The sequence below is a fragment of the Carassius carassius genome, chromosome 34, assembly GCF_963082965.1.
Source record: "Carassius carassius chromosome 34, fCarCar2.1, whole genome shotgun sequence".
NCBI lineage: Eukaryota > Metazoa > Chordata > Actinopteri > Cypriniformes > Cyprinidae > Carassius > Carassius carassius.
In genome coordinates, this window is record NC_081788.1 from 14,671,907 (window position 1) to 14,694,311 (window position 22,405).

General features: G+C 35.4%; 1 protein-coding gene and 1 pseudogene across 1 annotated transcript; one reads left to right on the top strand and one right to left on the bottom strand.

The window, feature by feature from the left end:
• Positions 1-340: 340 nt before the first annotated feature.
• Positions 341-15,371, bottom strand: LOC132114463 (stromelysin-3-like). The gene is made up of 8 exons (XM_059522595.1): positions 15,109-15,371; positions 8,695-8,960; positions 6,003-6,146; positions 5,160-5,293; positions 4,361-4,578; positions 3,662-3,866; positions 2,280-2,543; positions 341-842 (listed from the first exon to the last, which is right to left on the bottom strand). Exons 1-8 carry the CDS (start codon positions 15,217-15,219, stop codon positions 724-726), a joined length of 1,461 nt encoding a protein of 486 aa, XP_059378578.1. The 5' UTR covers positions 15,220-15,371; the 3' UTR covers positions 341-723.
• Positions 15,372-17,627: 2,256 nt separating this feature from the next.
• LOC132114910 (glutathione S-transferase theta-1-like) lies at positions 17,628-21,762 on the top strand (annotated as a pseudogene).
• The last annotated feature ends 643 nt before the right edge of the window (positions 21,763-22,405 follow it).

The following is a 22,405-nucleotide window of genomic DNA, read 5'->3' on the forward strand; positions in this document are numbered from 1 at the left end:
GATGATCTTAAGGAATTTCAAGCAGATCTATTAGTGTGTGTGTGTGTGTGTGTGTGTGTGTGTGTGTGTGTGTATATATATATATATATATATATATATATATATATATATATATATATATATATATATATAAAATAAAAAATAAAAAAAGATTTAAAACATTGTCAGTGTCCTGCACTGATGAGTGCCAGTTTGTCTATTCATATTCTCATAAACAAATGCTCATGTGTCAAGAGTTGAGTTGTGTGATCTTGAGAAAAAAAAGAAAGAAGAAAAAAACATTTTGAATGAGAGACATATTCTCTATTAATCAATTCAAACTGCACAGTTTAAGTTACAGTACAACTTGCAGCAAATCATAAAAAAACTTTGAGAGTTATTGACATTGCATCAAGTGCAAAGATCCCTGACGAATGTTTTAGCACCTTGTTTAGCACCTAAACAACAGGGCATTTATGTCTCCTTACATGTTGCTTGATAATACAACAAATACAGACATAGCTGCTCGTGGTCCATAAAGCTCAGATGTGCAAGAATTCCTGAGAAGAAATTAGATAAATCAGACATTTTTGAGGTTAAGGGAAAGGAGATGCCCTGGAAACAAGAACTTAGTTTATATAGTACAGTTCCTCATCATGATAAAGTAGGGAAATTGACACAATATGCTTTAGACCAGTGAGAGAGTGTGAGAACTTGTAAGAGACAGAAAAGTTTCCTGAGGGTTTATGGCATACTACATCCAAAGAAATCTGCACCAACATAGCGTGGGTAACCTTCCAAAACCTTACGCTGAACCAGGTCAAACCTCCAGTACTGCCGACGGCTGATGAAGACGGCCAAGCCTGTGGAGCATACAACCGTTTGCAAGAAAATTAATTCATGGGAAATGGGAATTCATAACACAATGTATTACTATTGCAGAATACTGCACAACTACATACTTAGTAATTATAAATCAGAAATGTGAGGGTGCACAAGTTTGTATTGACCCAAAACAACTGAGTATTGCTGCTGAAATATCGCCCTCTTCTGTCAGAGGTCTGTCACACTCAACAATTAAAATTGGCAGAGCAGTGATAGATCTAACGACTGCCTTTTTCTTAGCTGGTTCCCTGTCATGGATTAAAGCCACATAATTTCAGCAGGAAATCAATGCAAATCTTGTCAAGGAAGCTATTAGGATGCTATTCACAAGAGACTTTGTGAACATGACCTACTCCATCTTTTTGAATCACTTTGAGCCATAAACATTTTGTTTTTGATCCACTAAAAATGTCTCAGCTATTTGCTATGTCGTATAACATGTGCTTTCTGGGTCAGAGTGACTTAAAATGATGCAGCATGCGCAGGTTCAATTAGAAATAGATCTACATTCCAAAAACAGCAGACTGTTCTGAGATTTACACAGGCCTAGCGCCATAGTGGGGCTGGCATAAAAAATTAAAACAACTGACACATGAGTGCGTATCAGTGTTTACGTTCTGAAGAGAGTGGAATGTTTCTATTTATGATGTGTTATTTTACAGCTGTGAGCAAATTAGCCAATCACTTGCATTTCTGTTGACATTAACAGTTAGGGTTATGAACGTAGGCGCTTTAATAACTAGAAATATGAGAAATTTAAATGACCTGTGCGGTGGTCGGTTCACAGTAGTAACGTTTCCACTAAGTGAATATTTGCCACCTTCAATTGATTTCCATTTTTTTCCGTTATAATTTTATTTTTTTCGAACCTTATTAGAATAAATTCTTATATATATTTCATCAACAAATTCAATCAAAATAATAAGACACAAATTGGTGGTTATGATTCAAATGAAATCGGCCTCAACAAAATCCATCTTTGCACTGCAGGCGGCACAATATCTGCACCTTAAATAGCATTTAGATGTATTTAGACAGAATATTTAATGCTGATCAGAGCTGGTAGAAATGCATTTACACTGCAATTACAACTGCATTAATAATTCTAATAAATTATAAAAATAACAGTTATAATATTTAAACATAACATTTGACTGATTCTACTTTAAATATTAAACTAAAACAGACAGTAGGTGGAAACAAGTCTCTTAATATTAGTCACTAAACTATTAATTCAAACGATTCATTCAGAAAAGAAGCAAGTTACTTTTAACTGGTCCATTGAATTAGTCAAATTAGTAAAATTAGTAAATTAGTAAAATTATTCAAAAAAAAAAACACATACACAACTTGATTTCTTTTATGTTAATATTAACATTCAATAGTATGTATTAAAAAGGCTGAGACTGAAGTACCATGTGCATCCTGGAAGGCAGCATCAATCTCATCAGGGATGCCCCTCCAGTCCTCCTGGATGCTGCCACGGAAGGCCGTGTCCTCTCTGTTCTCTTGGGAATCCAAACGCCAGTAGCGTCCTGACTTGAAGAAGTATGTATGGTGGCCGTGGTGCTCCTTTAAGTGCAGTGCAGCCTGAATGTGTGTGACAGGAAGGCCTATAGTCTGGAGAGGGTCTGGTCCTTTTATCTTGCGTTCTGCATCAAACACCCAGTAGTTGGAACCTAACAGAGGACATATGTTATAGAGTAAGTATAAGTAAAGAGTAAATATGACTGCATTAGTATGTTAATTCATTATAAATGTCGCTATATTCCATTTTAGCTTTGTTGCCTATTATTTGTTATTGATTTGCAGATTCACTTCCCTTTTGTAAAACAAAGGCAAATCATTATCAGACTCCATCTAAAGAATTTCTAACTGATTTCACAATATAAAACTACACAGTATTAAACCTTTGTTCAATGAAATGCAAAAAAGATGAAAAACCTGATTAAATGAAAAATGAAGTATTAGTCTATCTGCATGTTCAAAGTCAGCATGAAATGGAAATTCACAAAATTCATCTTAATTTCTAATTTAATTTCTTACTGAACCTATTGTAAACAAATAATTGTGTATGTGCAATTATTTTATTTTATTATTATTTTAGACCTTGTAATTTTTAATTAAAATGTCATGTCAAAACTTAAACTTCCAGTTGCTGGGTGATTAAATAAAAAATAAAAAAGATTCTGATATTTTTTTCAAATTTGGATGATATTCAATATTCTACTGAAAGACAATAAATAATCTTAATTTTTATACAGATCACAAAATGGCATGTTTAGACTTTTATGGCCATAAATGTGAATTTAATATGTTTTAATGCTTTTAAAGGATCCACAAACACCTTTTGTCTATAAAATTGTCTTGAGTGATAATCATAGTCATAATCAAGAGCATTCACATCAACATACCACGTCTGACTCACTGAACCAATGCTATTCCAGTTCTAAATGCAAAGAGTAAAGTTTAACCCAAATTTTCAATCTTGAAATTATACATTTAATTCTGTGGAATTCACAAGTACCATTTGAGATACAATAAGTGTACAGTACTGTTTTGGTGCTGCACTGCACTGAACAACACATGTATGTATCTGTTGTTAGTAGAGTGTGTTCTGCGTGCTCGTGTTTTATCATGCCCTGCATTAGAGGCACAAAGCAGGATGCTAAAGTTATGGGTCAAGGGGAAGCTCCGCACCACCCATTACCATAGATATGTATATAACCAGGCCTGTCTGATCCTGTCCTCCAACCACAAATCACCACAGTCAGCCACTGGTGCTGAACTCACCCACCTTCAAAGAACCAGATTTTGCCCTTTGTGTCTTCATAGGCAGCGCCTACATTCTCTGGAATGCCCCTCCAGTGTCGAGAGGCCAGGGCAGGGTATCCCGCCTGCAAACGGCCCTCCCTGATGCGCCAGGCATAGCTGGCCTTGAAGAAGAACAATTCCCCACGGATTACAGACACAGCATCGAAGTCTGTGTGACAAGAGTCAGGCTACAAACAGCGACAGCAAGAGAGGAGATGGGATAACGTAAGTGAGAATAAATGGAATAAACTGATTTAAAATATGTGATGTTTTAGGAATATTTGGGGCTTAATACAATAATAATTATAATACAATACAATTGCAATTTATAACATTAATAATTATTATGACACACACACACACACACACACACACAAAACTATGAATTACCTCTGGTTTTCTTTAAAAAAATAAATAAATAAAAAATTGAGACTAAATTGACAAATTACACAATAAAAAAATATATTGTTAGCATCTGTAGTCTATACAATTGAGTAGAGTGAGTATATTAACATTTACTGTTATAATTTGTAAGAGCTTCACTGTAACCTCGATTGTTTTATTATTATTATTTATTTTATTTTTTTTGCGGTAACCAACATTATGGCAATGCTGTTGATGTTGCTGTCGACATTCTTTTAAATGTGTAACTTATTCAATGTTTAAGTGTTCAGTGACTCACTGCACTGGTGATAATCTCATTGGTTTCTATAGGGATTTGGACCGCGGCTTTCGGCCGGGGGCCATAGAGGTACTGAATCCCTTTCTTGTCATCCTCACTGAGCTGGAGAGGATAAGAGAAGCTGTAAAATGGGGACATCAAGGCTCCAGGCTCCAGAGAATGCTGTAGACCCAGGACATGACCAAACTCATGTGCTGCCACCTGAAGAAGATCAGTTCCTGTAGAATGACATTTAAGATGAGGCATTTCCACACCAATCTGATTTGGCTTTTATATCTGATCTTAAGGAATGACTGTCATTTTGTTTGTTCTGATCTTTTTGTTCAGACAGGGTCATCAACATCTGGTGCATCTACATCAGTTTCTGTAGAAATGATGTCAGGAGACAGCTGAGAGTAGATGTCATTGTGGAAAGAGAGAACGGAAAACCAGACATCTTGTCTTTGCTCGTGTCTGTGGTGACATCTCACCATGAACTCAAAAGGTGCAGCAACCTTACAAAATAACACACACTTTGTATGATGTCATGCATTTGTATGATAAAAAAACAGATATTAATCACTTTAGTCAGTTTAATCTGTCAAATCCCATATGGATGTCGACTGGGTTTAAGATTGGAGCCAAATACACAAAAAACTTAGAACGTATCAGAGATCTATCCAAACTTTCCAGGTAATTTAAAAAAGAAAAAATCTATGATACATTCACTGATTCATTCGTCTACAATATGTGTTATCTGTATTTGAGCTTTCCAAGTGATTGGCAGGCAGTGAAGCAGTATGAATATTTTGCAACTTACCAAGTTCATTGCCAACCGTCCAGGACTCATCATAGTCAAAATGAATGTCTCCCTCTCGATGTGTCCTTGGGAAAAAAGCATGAGCCAAAATCCCACCAGGGCCATCAAAGGGCAAATTATCACCATGCCAGAAACTAATATGGAAAACACACACACACACACATATATGTATGTATATATATATATATATATCTATGTATATATATAAATATATATACTTACCATTTAATATCTTTGCATCACAGTAGGACTATCACATAAAAAAAAACAAGTTAAACCACTACATTCCCCATTCATATGTGTGACTTGAACTAAATATTCAGTGTTACCTATTTTCTGCCAGTATTACCATAGCAGAAAATAGACTGACATTAAGAGCTATTGGATGTGATATGATATATTTTAAATTTTTTCACTTATTAATTTCTTTAGTTTTATACCTAAAGACATAAATATGAAAATCTGAAATCAGCATATTTCCGTTAAATAATGTAGACTCGTGTGAGATACACAAGTCCCAGATTTATTATACTATATTGTACCGTTCTTTACTATCATACTATATTGAAAACTACACTAGTACTCACTTTATTTGGTAACATTTGTATTTGTTTGCAGGATACATTAATCAAGGATGACAAATACACCTGTGAAGAGGGTTTTTCTGAAAAAACTATAACTGAGATATGATTTTGCATGGCCCTCAGGTGTCATTATGAAATTCACCAGATTACTATCATATCCGTTTATGAAGATGAACAGGAGCCAGAGACCAAAAGCAAAAATGACAAACTGCTTCACTCTGTTACACCTAGGCATACTGAAGGATGATTTTTTTGTTACCTTGCAAAGTCAATGACGATGTCGGCCTCTTGGTTGATAACCTCAGTAAAGGTGAGGGGCGTGACATCAGTCCAAATCTTGAGAGCTTCCTGTAAAACCCGCCTCACTTTATCCTCACTCACCTGCCATGGGAAACGCTGGATTCTGAACACAAAATCCACAGGCAAACACTAAATTTATCAACAAAACACCGACGATAATGTTTGCCCCAGCATACACGCATTGTGTTACAGACCATCGGTCCTTGCACTGCTGGACCACCAACCGACACAAATCCACATCAGAGACCACCAGTGATTCATCTTTATTATTCATCACCATAGGCATCTGTCTGTTGAGCATGCCACATGTGCTCTGATTGGTTGTCTTATGAGCATAATGAAACTGTGGTTTCAGTGGTATTATGTGTAGCTTCATGACCCAGTTCTCTGACAGGAGCAGAGCTCACCCCACAGGGATCATGTTACCTCAGACACGTATCAGACTGCTCTGGATCTACAATTACAATTTAGGCATAATTAACCTTTTATTATAGTCATTTACATAAAGGTGAGAACTCTTCAAATATTTGAAGATACAATTATCACAAATCCACATAGCTCAAGTTAATAGGAACTTGAACTGTTTCAACTTGTATCAGAAATTCTTTAGAAATACACATTTTAATAATGGAAGCCAAGCTTTATCAAGGGCCCACACATCTGTCTGTGTCAAGGAATGTCTCGATTCAGCCTCTCAAGTTTAGGATTTCTTTGTCCTTGTGAAATGGACCCTTTTCACATTTCCGGGGTTCTCAGAAGCCGAACTCAGAGCTCATCATAGCTGACTAAACTTCTATAGTGGTGAATGGAAACTACAACAAAAATACTTTTAGCTTTCCCATTTGCTCTAATTGCAAAGGAAAAAATCCACATTAGCGTAGAAATGACGTTCCAAAAAAGGTACAAAATATAGTGAGATTGATTAAGATGCTGAGAAGAGAAGATGCTCCCTCAGTTGTTGTGTTAGAAACACTTAAACATCAGTGTTAACTAATTATAGTGTTACTGTATGTACATAATAAAAAAAATTATAATTAAAAAAAACTCACGATGACTTACCTAACATAATAAAAAATTAGATTTATAATGTTAAGAACTGTAGAAACATGCCATCACATTCTATGAAAAGGGTCCATCAAGAAAGTTTAAGTTTCCAAATGCTAACTTTAGTTAAATAAATGATTCCATGTTGCTTTGGATAAAAACCTTTGCTAAATGACAAAATGCAAAAGTAAAGGTTTATATACTGTGTGTATATATGAAGAGTTCAGATGCAAAAGCCTCCAAGTGCCATCTGAAATTTTCATCTAAAATTAGGATTTTCATCAAGCTCCAATGCTTAGGTTGAGTCATTTTATTTTAATGGCAATGTGCAGGTCCTTTTCCAAGCTATTAAAGTGAAATAACTGAACATAAATACAGGAGCCTAATAAAAATCCTAATTTTAGATGAAAATTTCAGATGGCATTTAGAGGCTTTTGCATCTGAACTCTTCATACATATATATATATATATATATATATATATATATATATATATATAAACACACACTTTCCTTAAAAAAAACATTTCATTTATCTTATAATGCCCCATTCAAATACACAATGCATACCTCTGTACTATTCAGTCATGAAAATATTATACAAAGAACAATGGAGAGCAACAAGACCTCAGAAAGAAAAGTGAGTATCCTACATCTTCAACCGGATGCATCCACACTGTGCTGCCTGTGAATAGATTCCTGTACAAATGTGGCTGATTACAACCCTTTTCTTCCTCAATCGTCAGACTATAATGTCTCTGCATTCCTCCACATAAACTGACTGCTGTAAGCATTATCAGAACAGAGATAGAAAGTGCTATCAGCACACAAACATTATTGTTTATTCAAATATTGAATAAGGATAAAAATTACCCTTTTGTTACGATGAAAACAGACAGGCACTGTGCCACTGAAAAGATCTGGAGCTTGTTTTAATAAAAAAAAGAAAAATACTGTTAAAGAACTTATTTATATAATAATAATAATAATAATAATAATAGGTGTGGTTATTATAATAATAAATATATAATATAACAGATAATAAAAACTATTATTTTATATTTTTTTCATAATATCGATAATAATAATTATTATTTTATATATACATTTCAGCATTTACTAGACCCTTTTATTCATTAAGGAATAAAAGCAATTTGTCATAGTGTCAGCAGTTGTTTATAGTATACAATTCCAAGATTATTAGAAAGATAAATTATTATTGTTGTTGTTTCTGTTGTTATTATTAAATCATTAAAATCAACCATCGTAACAAGACAGTTTCTGTTACTTGGTGCAAATGCAATACCATGAAGTAGGATTACGTTACACAGTTGATTTATAAGCTAATAATAATTATATCTTATTATATCATTATATCAAACCTGGAAAAAGACGGGGATTTGAGGAGAAAAACAAGATTAGTTAATTATTCATAAGCTATATTGTGAATTTAATCAGGTGAACAGACAGTAATTTCAGTCTTTTTGAGTGGAACTTCCCCTCTCAAGCACCTCCCATAATTTAAAACGCAGTAGGCTTACTAGAATTTTTTTTGTATATATTACTTTGAATTATAATGATATGATCTTGATTTCCTTATACACCTTACTTGTAAGTGAGGTCAGTTTTTGGCCAGCGTCCTCCAGAAATCACAAAGCGTTTCTGTCTGGGGTGCCTGCTGAGATGCACCTCTCTCTGGTCAGGGTAGTCTGGGACGCCACAGCGCAGTGGACCTGCGCCCCCGGGGCTGTTCCTGAGCTGGGTGTTGAGCTGTGGCTCATCTTTTGGCCATGCTTGAGGTTTGACGATGTCCTGAGGGTGGGAGACCCTGTCTCTCCTCTTTTCAGAGAGGAAATGAGGAATCTGTGATAAACCCTGCGATGGAAAGAAGGAATGAACTGAATGGCAACAATCGAAATTACCCATGCTAATATTGGTAAGCTAGTTAGTTAGTTTTTATCACCACACCATAATGCAGACAAAAAGCATGTTTCTCCACTAAAAGTTGTGTTTTGAAGAAATCAATTTTGAACAATTTTGTGGCACTTTTCATCCCTCATGGGAACACCAAAAATAAGAGGAAACCAGTATATCAGAATGATTTCTGAAGGATCATGTGACACTGAAGACTGGAGTAATGAAGCAGAAAATTCAGCTTTGCCATCACTGGCATAAATAGAGATTTAAAATACATTAAAATAGAAAATGGTTGTTTTAAATTTTAATAATATTTCACAATATTATTGTTTTTTGTTTGTTTGTTTTTAAATAAATGCAGACTTGGTGAGCATTATTAAAAAACAATCCTAAATGACTCCTAAAATTTAAATAGTAGTTTATTGTATATTAAGTATATAAGTATAATTCCATAAAATGCTCGACATATTTTATTTAAGTCTATTTGTCTAAAATATGATAAACTGACATAATGAAAAACCATACCGAACCTGTTTGGCAAGGCCACAGTTTATGATAATAAACCTCTTGCATGTTAATGAACATTAAATAAAAACAAATAAGCCAAACCACCCTAATCTGATACAAGAAGCAAAATCATGTTCTTTCCTGGTTGATACTGTTTACTTACTGTGGGATATGATTGCGGATGGACTGCTTAGTGTCTCTAAACATTCTTTGGAGGAAATGGATGTTCATTAACATGGGCGTTAAAAACGGAGAGAAATGCATTGGGCAGCACTGGGGCGTTTTCAGACAGAATTCTGAGCATTTATAGATGCTTTAAACTTCAGGATGTTTCAGCTTTCATTTACAGTGCTCACCTTTTTCCCATTTACTGAAAAATTCATACAAAAAAAATACTTAATTGACATGAAATCAACATTTACCTCAAAAAGCTACATATGTTACGATTTGAAGAATTTACAGTGAGTTCTATATTGTGATATTCAAATTTGAATGTTGTCTTCATGTCTTTCTTTGGACTAAGAGGAAAAACACATTTCTGCCCAGGTGCCCCCCTTTTTTGACTGGTTTACTGAATATGAAAAAATGTTTAGGACTTTAGCAAAGAAACAGCAAACAGGCTAAATGTTTTCCCCTCGGTGACCCCGTGTCTCTCTCCTAGGGATGGCGGCACGGAGGTGACTCCTCATGCGTGAGGCAGGGCTGTTATATTAGAGACAATGCCCAGCAGGAACTGTGGAATGTGCCCTTGTCTCTGAGCGAGACTTTTCTACCAGCATGCTGATTTCAAACATGTGCATAAAGACAGTTGTGGTTCATTTTCAATACCATTTTCATCATTTATTGACTTTAAAATTACGCTTAACATTACAGTATATTATGTTCATATGTATCATAAAGCAAAAAAATACCATTTAGAATACATGAACGCATCTTAATCAATGTATCTTCAATGTAAAGGTGGTTTTACAGATATGATGAATCATTAATTTAAAAATGATTATGTTTTTAGGGTGTTGCACCACATGACATTTTAATCTCCATTCACCTGGAGTCCTGGACTCACAAAGATACATATTGACCAAGAAGGCATCATTTCCAGGTTTATGGGGTTTTGTTCCTGCATGATTCCACTTGTTGGTGCCACATTACTTAGATTTAGTGTTTTAAATAGGATTTAGTATTTTAAAATGCTTGATTTTTTTTCTCAGTTGTTTATGTCATCATAACATCCAACTGAATTGTGACTTATGACCTATGAGTGGGCGAGATCTGCCATTACCCTGGAATAACACACACACATTCCACGTCTGGCACACACAAAGATGAAGTGCTTTCTGCATTGTTCATACAATGCAAGTTTCAAGAACTCAGGTTCAAAGCGTATATGTGTTTGTCCCACTTCTCAAAAATGCAGGGCAAGTTAGAACACATTTAACTATATTATGCAGGGGGAGAATTAAGTCAACACAATAGGTTGCTATTTTATATGTGTGTGTAATAATTTATAGCATTGCCCAAGGTATCTTGATTTTCTGTCAAAACACATTCCCCAACGTTTAAGCCGTTTATTTCATTAAATGTCTGAGGAGATTAAAGCATCAAAATGTCATTTTAAATACATACAATGGAAATCAAGGTTGCAGTATGCACTGATAAAAAGCCTAGAGGTAGTGGCATAATGTGGAAATGAATGTTATGGGGGTTTTTTTCTGCAAAGATCAGAGTGAATTTTTAAATAGGTGTGAAAACGTAGCTGTCCACTGTCATCAACACAGTTTAAATAAACAGTCTGACCCTAAAGCTACTGAAAATACCTTTTTAGAGTGGGATCAAAATTCTGGGTCAGTGCTTAATAGGTTCACAGGCAGGGAGAGAAGAAACTTGTCTCAGTGAGTTTGAAAGCTCGCCAGCTTTCTGATTCATTTTGTAAATGCTGGAAAATTCTGAGTCAGCGTTTTGCCTGTAGTTTGACATAATTTATGTTTCAGATAAGCCTCCCAGACAAAGCAAAGATATAAATGCTGCTGTCTCCTTTCATATAGTTAAATTTGCCAGTGTAGGTCTGTGCTTAAGCCTCACTCCCATACAAAACTGCCTAGAGCTCCCATGTCTCTGGAGCTCTTGTGTTAGCACATGCTTTCAGCTCCCACTCCTGATAAGAGTGCATCTGAGAGCCATGTTCACCCCTATGTGCTGTTCTCCAGAACTCTGTCCTACAGTAAAAACACCAGCAGAGATCCAGATTCACTGAGATCAGGCTAATGATATGAACTGTTCCAAAACAGCAGCCTTTGTTTAGCAAGACTGACAAGAAAGAGCGATATTGTGTGAATATGCTACCATTATGTAGCAAAAAATGTCAGGTGCTCGTGTTGCATAATGGATGGGGGGGGGGGGGGGGGGGTTGGGGGGGTTGTCATTGTTTTCAACAAACTCAACAAGCCACTTTCAGTAGCAAAACAGTGATTTAATGCAACACTTTCACCTATCTAATATGTCAATACATATAGAACTCAGCTTTAAATAAATCAATTTGCAGACTGATTTTTCAAAACATGTAAATGGTACTTCTGTTGAGCTATCAAAATATTTTTATTTTTACTTCAGGGAATATTCTGAGTTCAGTACAAGATACACTCAATTGTAAGCATTTGTTGCATAATGTTGATTATAAAAATATATATATTTCTAAATTTCCCTTTAAAGAAGCAAAAATCTGGGTTACAGTGAAGCACTTACAATGGAAGTGGACATACTACTCTTTTCACATTCTGTTTTTCACATACTATGTAGTAGGGAAGTATGCATATAAAATTTTTTACAAAAATTATTAAATTAAGAAATTTACCTGTGCAAGTAATACACAGGTCTTAAAAGAAAAAAATAATGTAACTATAAAATGTTAAGCTTGCATTTCTGCGTTTAAAATAATTTTTAAGTCCCTCATTGTGCTTGCTTTTTATAAAGAAAGCAAGGAACAAGTTGATTTAGAAAAATACAAACGTAATCACCTTTGTCACAAATGCTGTTAATTGAGTTAAACTTGTACTGAACACCTGTTTGGAAACAATAATTCTTTTTTTCTCAGTTTGGTAACGATTACGTGACTATTACGGAAATTACACACATCACCTTTAAGAAACAAACATCTAAATCATAACTCATAAAGAAAGATTGTTTCAGGACCAACTGAGTAAAGGTCTCTATAAAATGCTAAACTATAGTACTTGAAGTAAATGGATCATGCATGTTGGAATATTGTTTGATTTAGTATGATAATCGTTGACCCCTCCTCTTTCCACATTTATCAAAAGTCCTAAATGAGTCTTTCGACCCTTAAAAATAAAATGGGTAGAGGGCAGGATCAAAGATCTGGATCACTGTCCAATCTGGTTTACAGATATCAAACGGGGAGAGAAAAAAAGAAAAGCTAATCCTTACACCACCGTGTTGCACCAGCATAACACAATATTTCATGACAAGATAAATTATGCTTTAAAGGATTACCATTTGAACAAATATTCACAGGTAAATCCCCTCGAATCTGCAGCTGACTTGGGAGTGATGAGTGGTCCAATGCAGGACTAAAGGAGACTTTCATGTAAGCTCTCAGTGATAAGCTCCCAGATACAGTGTATGCACCAGTGCTCATGTTAAACTTTATCCCCAGCTGCTCAAGACCTCTATCTACCAGCAGTAGTAAATGTTTCAAGTTTGGATCAGTGCTTGAAGGATTTTGGCACCTGGCTTATTCACATAAACCTAATTTTTCCCGCTCACACACACACACACACACACACACACACACACACACACACACACACACACACACACACACACACACACACACATTCATGCTCTGACACATCCAGGAAACCATGAAACTGATCATGCTGTGCTTGAATGACCCTGTCAAAATCATAGCAGGGACATTTTCCAGTCAGTTTAGGTGAGTGAATCCTCTGATCCGATAACCTTGAACTACTAGGCTATAAAACACAATTATGTTTTTGATGGAAATGCTGTTTGGGGTGCAGGTGAATTTACTCATACTTCAAAGTTCATAAACGTCCAATTTTAAAGCTACAATAGGTAAGGTTTGTTACATTTGCGAAAGTATTAAAGAATTCCCCATCTTTTCCTCAAAATAAATAAAAAAGTATATATCCAAAGGAAAAAATCCATAAGGACTTCAAAGAGAACGTCTCATGATTACTAAACAGATAAACATCTGTTATGTTTCTGTATCTTAAGCACTTACATTTGTTTATTTTGATAATATATAGCCTAATTGTGTTTTTCTCAGTGAAGTTTTATTAAAACTCAGTATTATAAACCTTACACCAAATTACAGCTGACAAATTTGTTTAACAAAAAGAAAAGAAACCAATATTACATAAGCACCTATAGACCCAATAAAACTGCTCAGCACAGTCCCACTACAGGAGTGTATTAACAATAGTCTTTATTTCCACTTTTTTTTCTTCATTTTGTTGTTTTTATATACTAGCAAATAATGCTTAAACTGTGGATATGACAACTTTAATGTTTTTTTTATGCTTCTTGTGTTCAGGCATTCAACATCAACTAAAGTTAATTGAAAATGACATGCCTTAAGTGGTGTAAATATTTAAGCTGCATATATTAACCTCAAATAAACTGTATAAATTAGTGTTCTAGAGCCTCCTCAATTGCTCGTGTTTTCTGCTCCGCAGTGACTGGGTCAAATACTGTGAGAATGAGACGGATGGGAAAATAATTAAAATAAACAAGCATTTTGAATGTCATGGTTGACAGACATCATATTCTATTCTCTTTAAGCAGGGGACGTGCCTGGGAGCAAGGGGCCAAAATAATTGTAACAGGAAAAAAGAGTGCACGGTTTCTGTCAGGAGACTATCACATTCCCTGAATTCTCTCTACAGTAGGCTATGCATCCGTGTGTGTGTGTGTGAGAGTGAGGGAGTGTGTGTCCCTCCAGATGGCACAGAAAAGACCAACTTGCCCATGCCTGCACAATCCCTCGCTCTTTTGTCATTGCTGAGAGAACAAACGGATAACATTATATTTAAGTTTTACACCTGAGTCATAATAAACACAACACTAAATTTCATTCTTCAGTTTTAGTAATGTGATGACAGGTTGATTAGGTAATTTTAACAATCAAACAAACACTTCCAATATAGGGCATAAACAGAAACCCATAAAGAAAACTGTAAGCCTGTTGAGTCTACTTTAAATTGAAAAACTTTTATCAAGAGCATTTAATGGCAGTTAAATAGTTAAATGAGATGAAATTGCTCTCATAAGCATCATTTACTTAATCTGAATCACAAAAAAGATGAAACTGACAGGTTCTGGCTTGTAAATGTAGAAGCTGCAGACGCTGTTTTACGATTTTTAATTACAGCAATAATTGTAACAAGCCAAAACTTAGCAAATTGTTGCTTTGTTCAAGCTGAGCTATTTGTATTTCGGCATGCAGCATTAAAGTAAAATAAAATGTATTTATTTAACGTACATTTAAAAATTACCACTTACTAAACAGCAGCGTACCGTGCCGTAATGCATTAAATGTGTGCATTGATAAACTCACCTGAGGCTCTTTGTGATTCACGAGTCCTCGTCTCTCATGCAAAGGCTTGCATCTCACGGTCAGGAGCACATGCAGAGCGAAAGCGCCTGACAGAAGCCCGGAGACCCGCATCCTCCTCCTATCCTCGAGCTCCGCTGCTGGAAGTGGAAGTTCCTGAGAAGGTTGCTGCGCGAGCTCGTGCGATGACTGTGGACGACTGCTGCTGCAGATACAGCGGACACTTATTTATATGCAACGATTTCTTTGTTCTCTTTCCTCCGGTTTTTTTTTTTTTTTTTTTATGGGCCGGAGTGACATTATTGCATAGTCTCACCACGTGACTTTGAACTTTTTTGCCTCTGTGAGCGAATCAACTGCTCTCTATGGGACACTCGTTATAAAATACAGCCTAGCCTAGAGTGTAGAATAACTCTAACCCAGAGTGTAGAAAAAAGACCTAATTTTGTGAGATTTGGACAACTTCCAAATTTAATTTCCAGCTGGCCTTATTAATTACCTAATTTGCATGTTCTATTCATTTTTTGACATTTTAGATTAAGCCTTATAGCCTATAAGCTATTAAGCTATTGATCAAAGATTAAAACTTAGTGTTTAAATAGTCCGCATATATCACGCTAAATATCACGAGCAAGAGTGCTGGATAGTTTCAGGTAATCATGACAGAATAACAGCACTATTGAGAGTATGATTTAATAAAGGCTAGTAGAGAGATGAGGGGTCAGTGGCAAATTAAACTGTCAGAAAAGTTAAAAATTAAATAAAAATAAAACCATGCTAAGATTCCGCGTGTGGCGTTCTTAAGGCTGAAAACTTTTTTTAAAATCACATTTATTACTTTATTGCAGAGCGAGCAGAAAAACACTTGTAAGCTATAGTTTTATCCCCTACTTTCATTTTAATGAGTCAGTTCTTCCTAAACAGTCCATAGATATAGCTTTTGGAAAGTTTATTCTTAATGGGATAATTCACCTTCAGTTGTGTTCCCCATTGACTTTAAAGTATGAAGAAGAAAATGGATACAAATGGTTTACTTTTTGAATAGGTAGCTATTTCATTTGAATAAATAATTAGTTACAGTTAAAAATGTAGAGTTTATAGTATAAATGTGTGTAGTATGAATGTAATCCGGATGTGATATATTCGTCATGCTGTCATTGTCATTTAACCAGCATCATTTTACTGTCATTAAACAAATCCTCTCCTGTGGCCTCATGGGATATTAAAGTCAATGTCCATCAGATGCGCACTTCAGAATCTTGCCCCAAATAGTAGGTCATGACTTTTCACCAACGGTTTTATGAATACTGTGAATAAGGACATACTACTCTTTTCATAACCTTTATGTTGTTAAAAACTTTCATTCCGTAATCCATTTGGTTTTACATTAACTTGTGGTCAGATTTTGTTCAGGTGAGGTAATGGGATGCAAGTTGTGAATTTCTGGGCTTCCTGTTTTTCTTCAACTCATTTGGGGAAATTCTCCACTATGAGCTCATCCACATATGCAGCTGACCTACTAAAGAGTAGTATTTGATTTTGGATACAGCCTATTATACTTGGAAAGTCAGATTCATTCTAGTATATTGGTTCATTCAGATGGTTTTTAGTAAATAAGCAAATTACAAAAAACATTTATCAATTAGATTCCTAATCATTTTCTCTTTTTTTTTGGTTCAAACTCCACTCTGCTCCCCAAAACCCTTCAAATGATAATGGAGACAAGGCTTTCATACTTTTCATAATCACTTTGCTTGCATTCATCATTTTTTGTAACATACTTTTACATTCAACGCACCATTGAAGTATACTGTAAAATCACACCATGCATGACTACTATCCACCAAAAAAGAAATAAGATCTTGTTTTAGTTTCCATGATAAAAGCTTTTTGAACTCTATTTATAGAAGTGTTGAAAAGACCACAGATCTTTGCATATTCTACATATGGTTTTTGTCAGTGTCTGTAATGACTAACATGCCACAAATAACAGTCAAGAGGTTGCAATACAATAATCACAAATATGAAGAACCTTTTCAGTTAGTCTTTTAAATCATTCATTACAGATTAATGGGTTACAATATGAAAAGTGCTTGTGTATGTCTAAGTTAATATTTGAATTGCCTTTTTAACTTTGTATGGGAGTGTACCAAATATGCAGGTGCAGGAGAGCACAAAAAACTAATGAGGCTTTATTTACTTTTAATGCCCCACCAATGAGCCTCAGATGTTGTTTTTCCCTCCCCTGCTAAGCCTCTTGGACTAAGGGCTCATAGCTTTGTCACTGCGTCAACCAACAGTGCTTATTTATGCAGAACATTGTTATCTTTGTTAAAGAAAGCTGGAAAACATATTCATTACTCATATGCCCACATGATGCAGTTCATCCCAAACACGCACATAGATACATGATATGGTTATTTTATGTGCAAAGGTCATAGGTCTATATAGTTGGTTAACCCCAGGAAAGTTCACCTGCATAGATAGGGATGAGCTCATAGTGGAGAATTTCCCCAGATGAGATGGATAGGAAAACAGGAAGCCCAGACAGTCACAACTTGTATCCCATTACCTCGCCTGATCAAAATCTGACCACAAGGTAATGTTAAACCACAGGATCAAGGGATGGAACTTTTATTATTATTATTATTATTATTATTATTATTATTATTATTATTTACTTACATTTAGACTATGAGAACATTTTAAGGTTCATTGAAGTCAATGCACTGTAATTAAATTTGAATTCTCATTCAATCGCAAATTTATAAAATGATAGCAAACGATTTTCGAAGCAGTGTTGTGTCACCTGCTATTCCTTTTCTCCTTTTACGAATGATATCAAACAAAAATACCAATCCTTAAAAAGGCATATCAAATTTGAGGTTTTCTTTGGGTTTTGTTAGAAAATACATAACCAAATCTAGCACATGTATGCATATCTCTCAGAGCAATAAAAAAGTGAATACTAGTTAATACTGTCTTTCATTTATAGTAGAGAACATGGAGAAACAATCTCAGCCAGACTTTTGGTTCTTATCTGTGTATCTACTCTAATCTGTTATCACATGCCTCTTTAAATTCAAACCAGACTTTAAGTGAAGTCTTGAGTGAACCCACTGCCTCACCAGAACCATTATATTAATTCTTCCAAACCACAAGCATTCTTTGTTTACTTCTCTTTTGAGTTTGAATGGGCTCTGGTGAATTATCATACACTTAAACACAGAACACAAAGAAGAGTTCATGTGGTATTTGTATTTGAGATTTGGGTCTGTGATTTTGCTAAGAATAAATCAATGCAGTGTAATATGGTGTATAGGTGTGTCAGTATATTAATATGCATCAATATTATTATGCATCAAGAATCTCTGTTGTACTTCTTTGTCAAATACAACACGAAACCAACAAGAATCCACCCTTTTAAAATCCAAACTATGCACTCACACCCTGACATTACTGAGAAGGTCAACTCCAAAGCACATCTGAATGACCTTTGAGTAAGTAAGACAGGGCAAATGAGGAGAGGATGTGTAACTTCTCATGTATCTCCATAATGGTTTTAGGAAGTTTAGGAAGCTTGGATTTGATTATCAGTCCAGAGCAATTTATGTGATGTAATGTTTATCTGATCATGACAATCCCCTGGTTCCCCTTATTTGAAATTGGTTCCTTTTGATGCTATAACTTAAAGACTTTCCATGTAAATAAACTAAAATATCATTATATCTTTCTCTCCGAAAGAAGGTCATACAAGTTTGTAATGACATGAGGGTGAGTAAATTCATTTTTGAATGAACTATACCTTTAATTCATTGGATATACCACTCACTCACTGCTTTGCTCCAGAAGGTGCTGCTGTACTGACTTATGAATACAATTTCCCTTTGGTAAAAAGTGTTCTTACACCATCATGTGGCAGAATTCTTCAATTAAAACTTTCTGACATTTCATTATCAGTGCACAGGGCATTTTTATAAATATATCTAATGTAAAAAAAAAATCTGTCCTAGAACAGACCAATCTAAATTTTATGTTTTTCCAAAATTTTTGTAAAGCTGTTTTTGATGCTGGAAAGATGCCTCTAAAATAAGAAGCCTAAAAGTGTTGCATATGCATTTAAATCTGCATTGCTGAAATAAGGCTACAGTATAATAGGAGAAAATGCATGCACTGCAGTGTAAAAAAGATGATTGAAGAAGGCCATTATTGAAAACAGGAAATACATTTAAACAGCAGGTCTTGCATATAAAATTATGTCTAATTCTGATTTTCAGGTATATAACAATGCTATTAAAATATGGTAAATGCAAATTAATTGATGACTAATATTTTAGTGATTAGGAATTAACTAAAGAAACTGCACAAATGATTTAGGAAGATTCACGGCTGGGGTGAATGTGAGTGGACTGTAGCATATTACAGCAATCTTCCATTGAGCTATCAATTACATTTGGGGGGGAAAGTAGACATATTAGCAATATTTTAAGCTTCTCAGTTTCTTTACAATGTGTGATCTCTCTCGCTCTTGTCCCTTCACGATATCTCAGACAAGACAAGTTTTTCTCAGCTCTTACCTTTTGTGTTTGATCATAACATCAATAATAGCTGTGGTGGCCCAAGCCACACAGGATGACCAATTGGCAAGGAAGGGTAATAGCCAGCAATGTTAATACCAGCACACAAGTTATGTTTTAGGTACACAGGTTAAGTAATTTTTTGCAATAGCCACACCCCAAACAATTCATGATTTAGAAACATTGATAATATAGTTTATTTCAGTTATAATATAATATTATTTGCTTTAGCCATACACTGTTTAAATGGAGTACACACATTTCCACATTGTAGGGCTATGTAAATATTTTCTGTTTATTAATCATTGTTTCTTTGTTACCATGTTGGAGAGAGCTCTGTCCTGGGGGGGAAGAAAGGTGTGGCCAAAGGTGGAGGACTGTGATATCCTGTGACCTGCCAATTAAGCCATACCATGTGCTGCCATGTTGGAGGGGGGTTTTGGGTTTAGTTTGTTGGCTTTGTGATTGTTTGTATTTGTCACCCATTTTTCGTTTTCCCCTTTTTGTGTAAATTGGTTTGGCCAAGCCACTATATATGTTCCCTGGTGTCTCATTCTGTTAGGTCAGGTTGTTAAGTTCATATCCTGTTTTGTTGTATGCTGTTTTGAGTATAGTTATATTTTGTTGACCTCTTTTAAAGGCCTATTTGTTAATTTTTTGGTTTCTATTGTTCAGTAGTTTTTTTGGGGTGTAATAAAGTAACCCATTTTCCAAAGAAACTTCTGTTTTCCTCATTGCCGGACTGTTTGGTCCCTGACAATAGCACAGAATTAGATAAACGAAGCCGACAGCCACAAACCTAAATTTATGTCGCAATAACACTGTACTACTGACCTCTGGAGGTTAGAGTATATAGGGTGAGAGGTTTGGCGAATAGCTCATCTTGGACACTTGCCCTCCAAAATGCCACAGGATCTGTATCTCGATTTGCATTCCCAGCCATGCCAGCCATTTTGTCCCCCTCTCTGTGCTCAAAGGTGAACAATATGGAGATGAATTTGGGAAGGTCAGCATCATAAGGAAAGTTCCTGTTCTCAATGATGTAGATTTTATTCTAACAGAGAGGTATGTTGTTAACCTGATTTATATTTGAAACATATTTAGATTTTGTTAGACTAAGTAATGTATACTTTAGCAGGGGCGCTGGACTGGGGGTAAAACCAGTACTGATTACCAGGGCCCCAAAGGAAGAGAGGGCCCTTGAAAAGTCTGGATATAGACTGGATATAGATATATATATATTTTCAAGGGGAGGGGGGCCCATTAGGACTGCCTATGCATAGGGCCCGGGATCTTGTGCAGCGCCCCTGTACTTTAGTATAGCAATACTGCAGTACTTGGCAGCAAAACATCACACTCCTGATCACTGGTATCCAGCTGAGCTGCAGAAGCATGCACGAGTCGACGAGTTTCTCTCCTGGCAGCACACGAACATAAGAACTCATGGGTCGAAGGTCTTCTGGTTCAGGGTAAGAGTCAAAATGAAACGGACCACTTGTGTTTGTGTGCACGGAGTATACTGTGATTATGCAAGCTTTCCTTGAGCTGTTTCTTATTCTCTTTAATGCGTGCATTATCTACAGTGGAACTAACATTCCCAATTTTGGGGGGTCTTGCCTGCAGTCACAAGGGTCCAGTGCCCAAGGAGAAGATGGATGCTGCTGTGGAGGACATCAACATGTCCCTGAAGACTTTTGAGGACAAGTTGTGCAAAGCAGGCCCTTTATAATTGGAGATCAAATATGGCTGATCTTGTAGCCATTGTGGAGATGATGCAGGTACAAATTGCACATTGGTTTACCTAGACCAAGGGCTTGACTGAAACATGACATATTTACCAATTCTGTTTGTGTGTTTTAAAGCCGGTCGGTACAGGTGTAGATGTGTTTCAAGGCAGACGTGTTCTGAGTGCCTGGAGAGAAAGAGTGAAGAAGGAGATCGGTGTGGAGGTCTTTGATGATGCACACAAGGTTATCATGAATGTTTATAGATTGCCACAAACCTTTGAGAACAAGGGTTTGCCAGAGTTTCTCAAGCTAAGGATACAGAAAATGTTTAACTGAGTCTGTTTGCATGGTCTAATAGTCTAATTTTAGTAGTGAAATCATTGTATTCGAAATAAAAATGTTATAATAAAATTATGCCCAAGCATATGCATTTGTACAATTTGCAGTGCATTCATATATTATGTTGTGTGTTTCCTTGAATGGTGAAATACCATGGTGCTTGCCAGAATCACATTTAAATAATACATTTCAAATCAGCAAAAAAATCTAGCATGAACTGTCCCATAAATTGTTCCTTATGCTCAAATAGCATTAAAAAGAAAGCTTAGGCTGGTAAAGCCAATGCTCATATGCAATTGCAGTATGTATGAAATGAGTATGAGTGAAAAATCTTTATATATTTGCCATTCTCAGTTGTTCAAAAACAGAATTCATATGATTAATCCATAAAAATTGTATTGATATTTTTGACAATTCAGTAAAATATATGACTACATGTCTGTCTACATTTACCTCACCAAGACAAAAATAACAATTTCACTAACCCATAAAAGACATTACTTTACACAATATGACTAGAACAACTTTTTATATATATATTAAACAAATACTAACTTGTTTCTAGTTTTCCTGATCTCAAGAGAAAGCAAATATTTTATAAGTTGGTGATTTTGTATGAAATCGAACAATTTGAATTCAACAAAAACATTAAAAAGA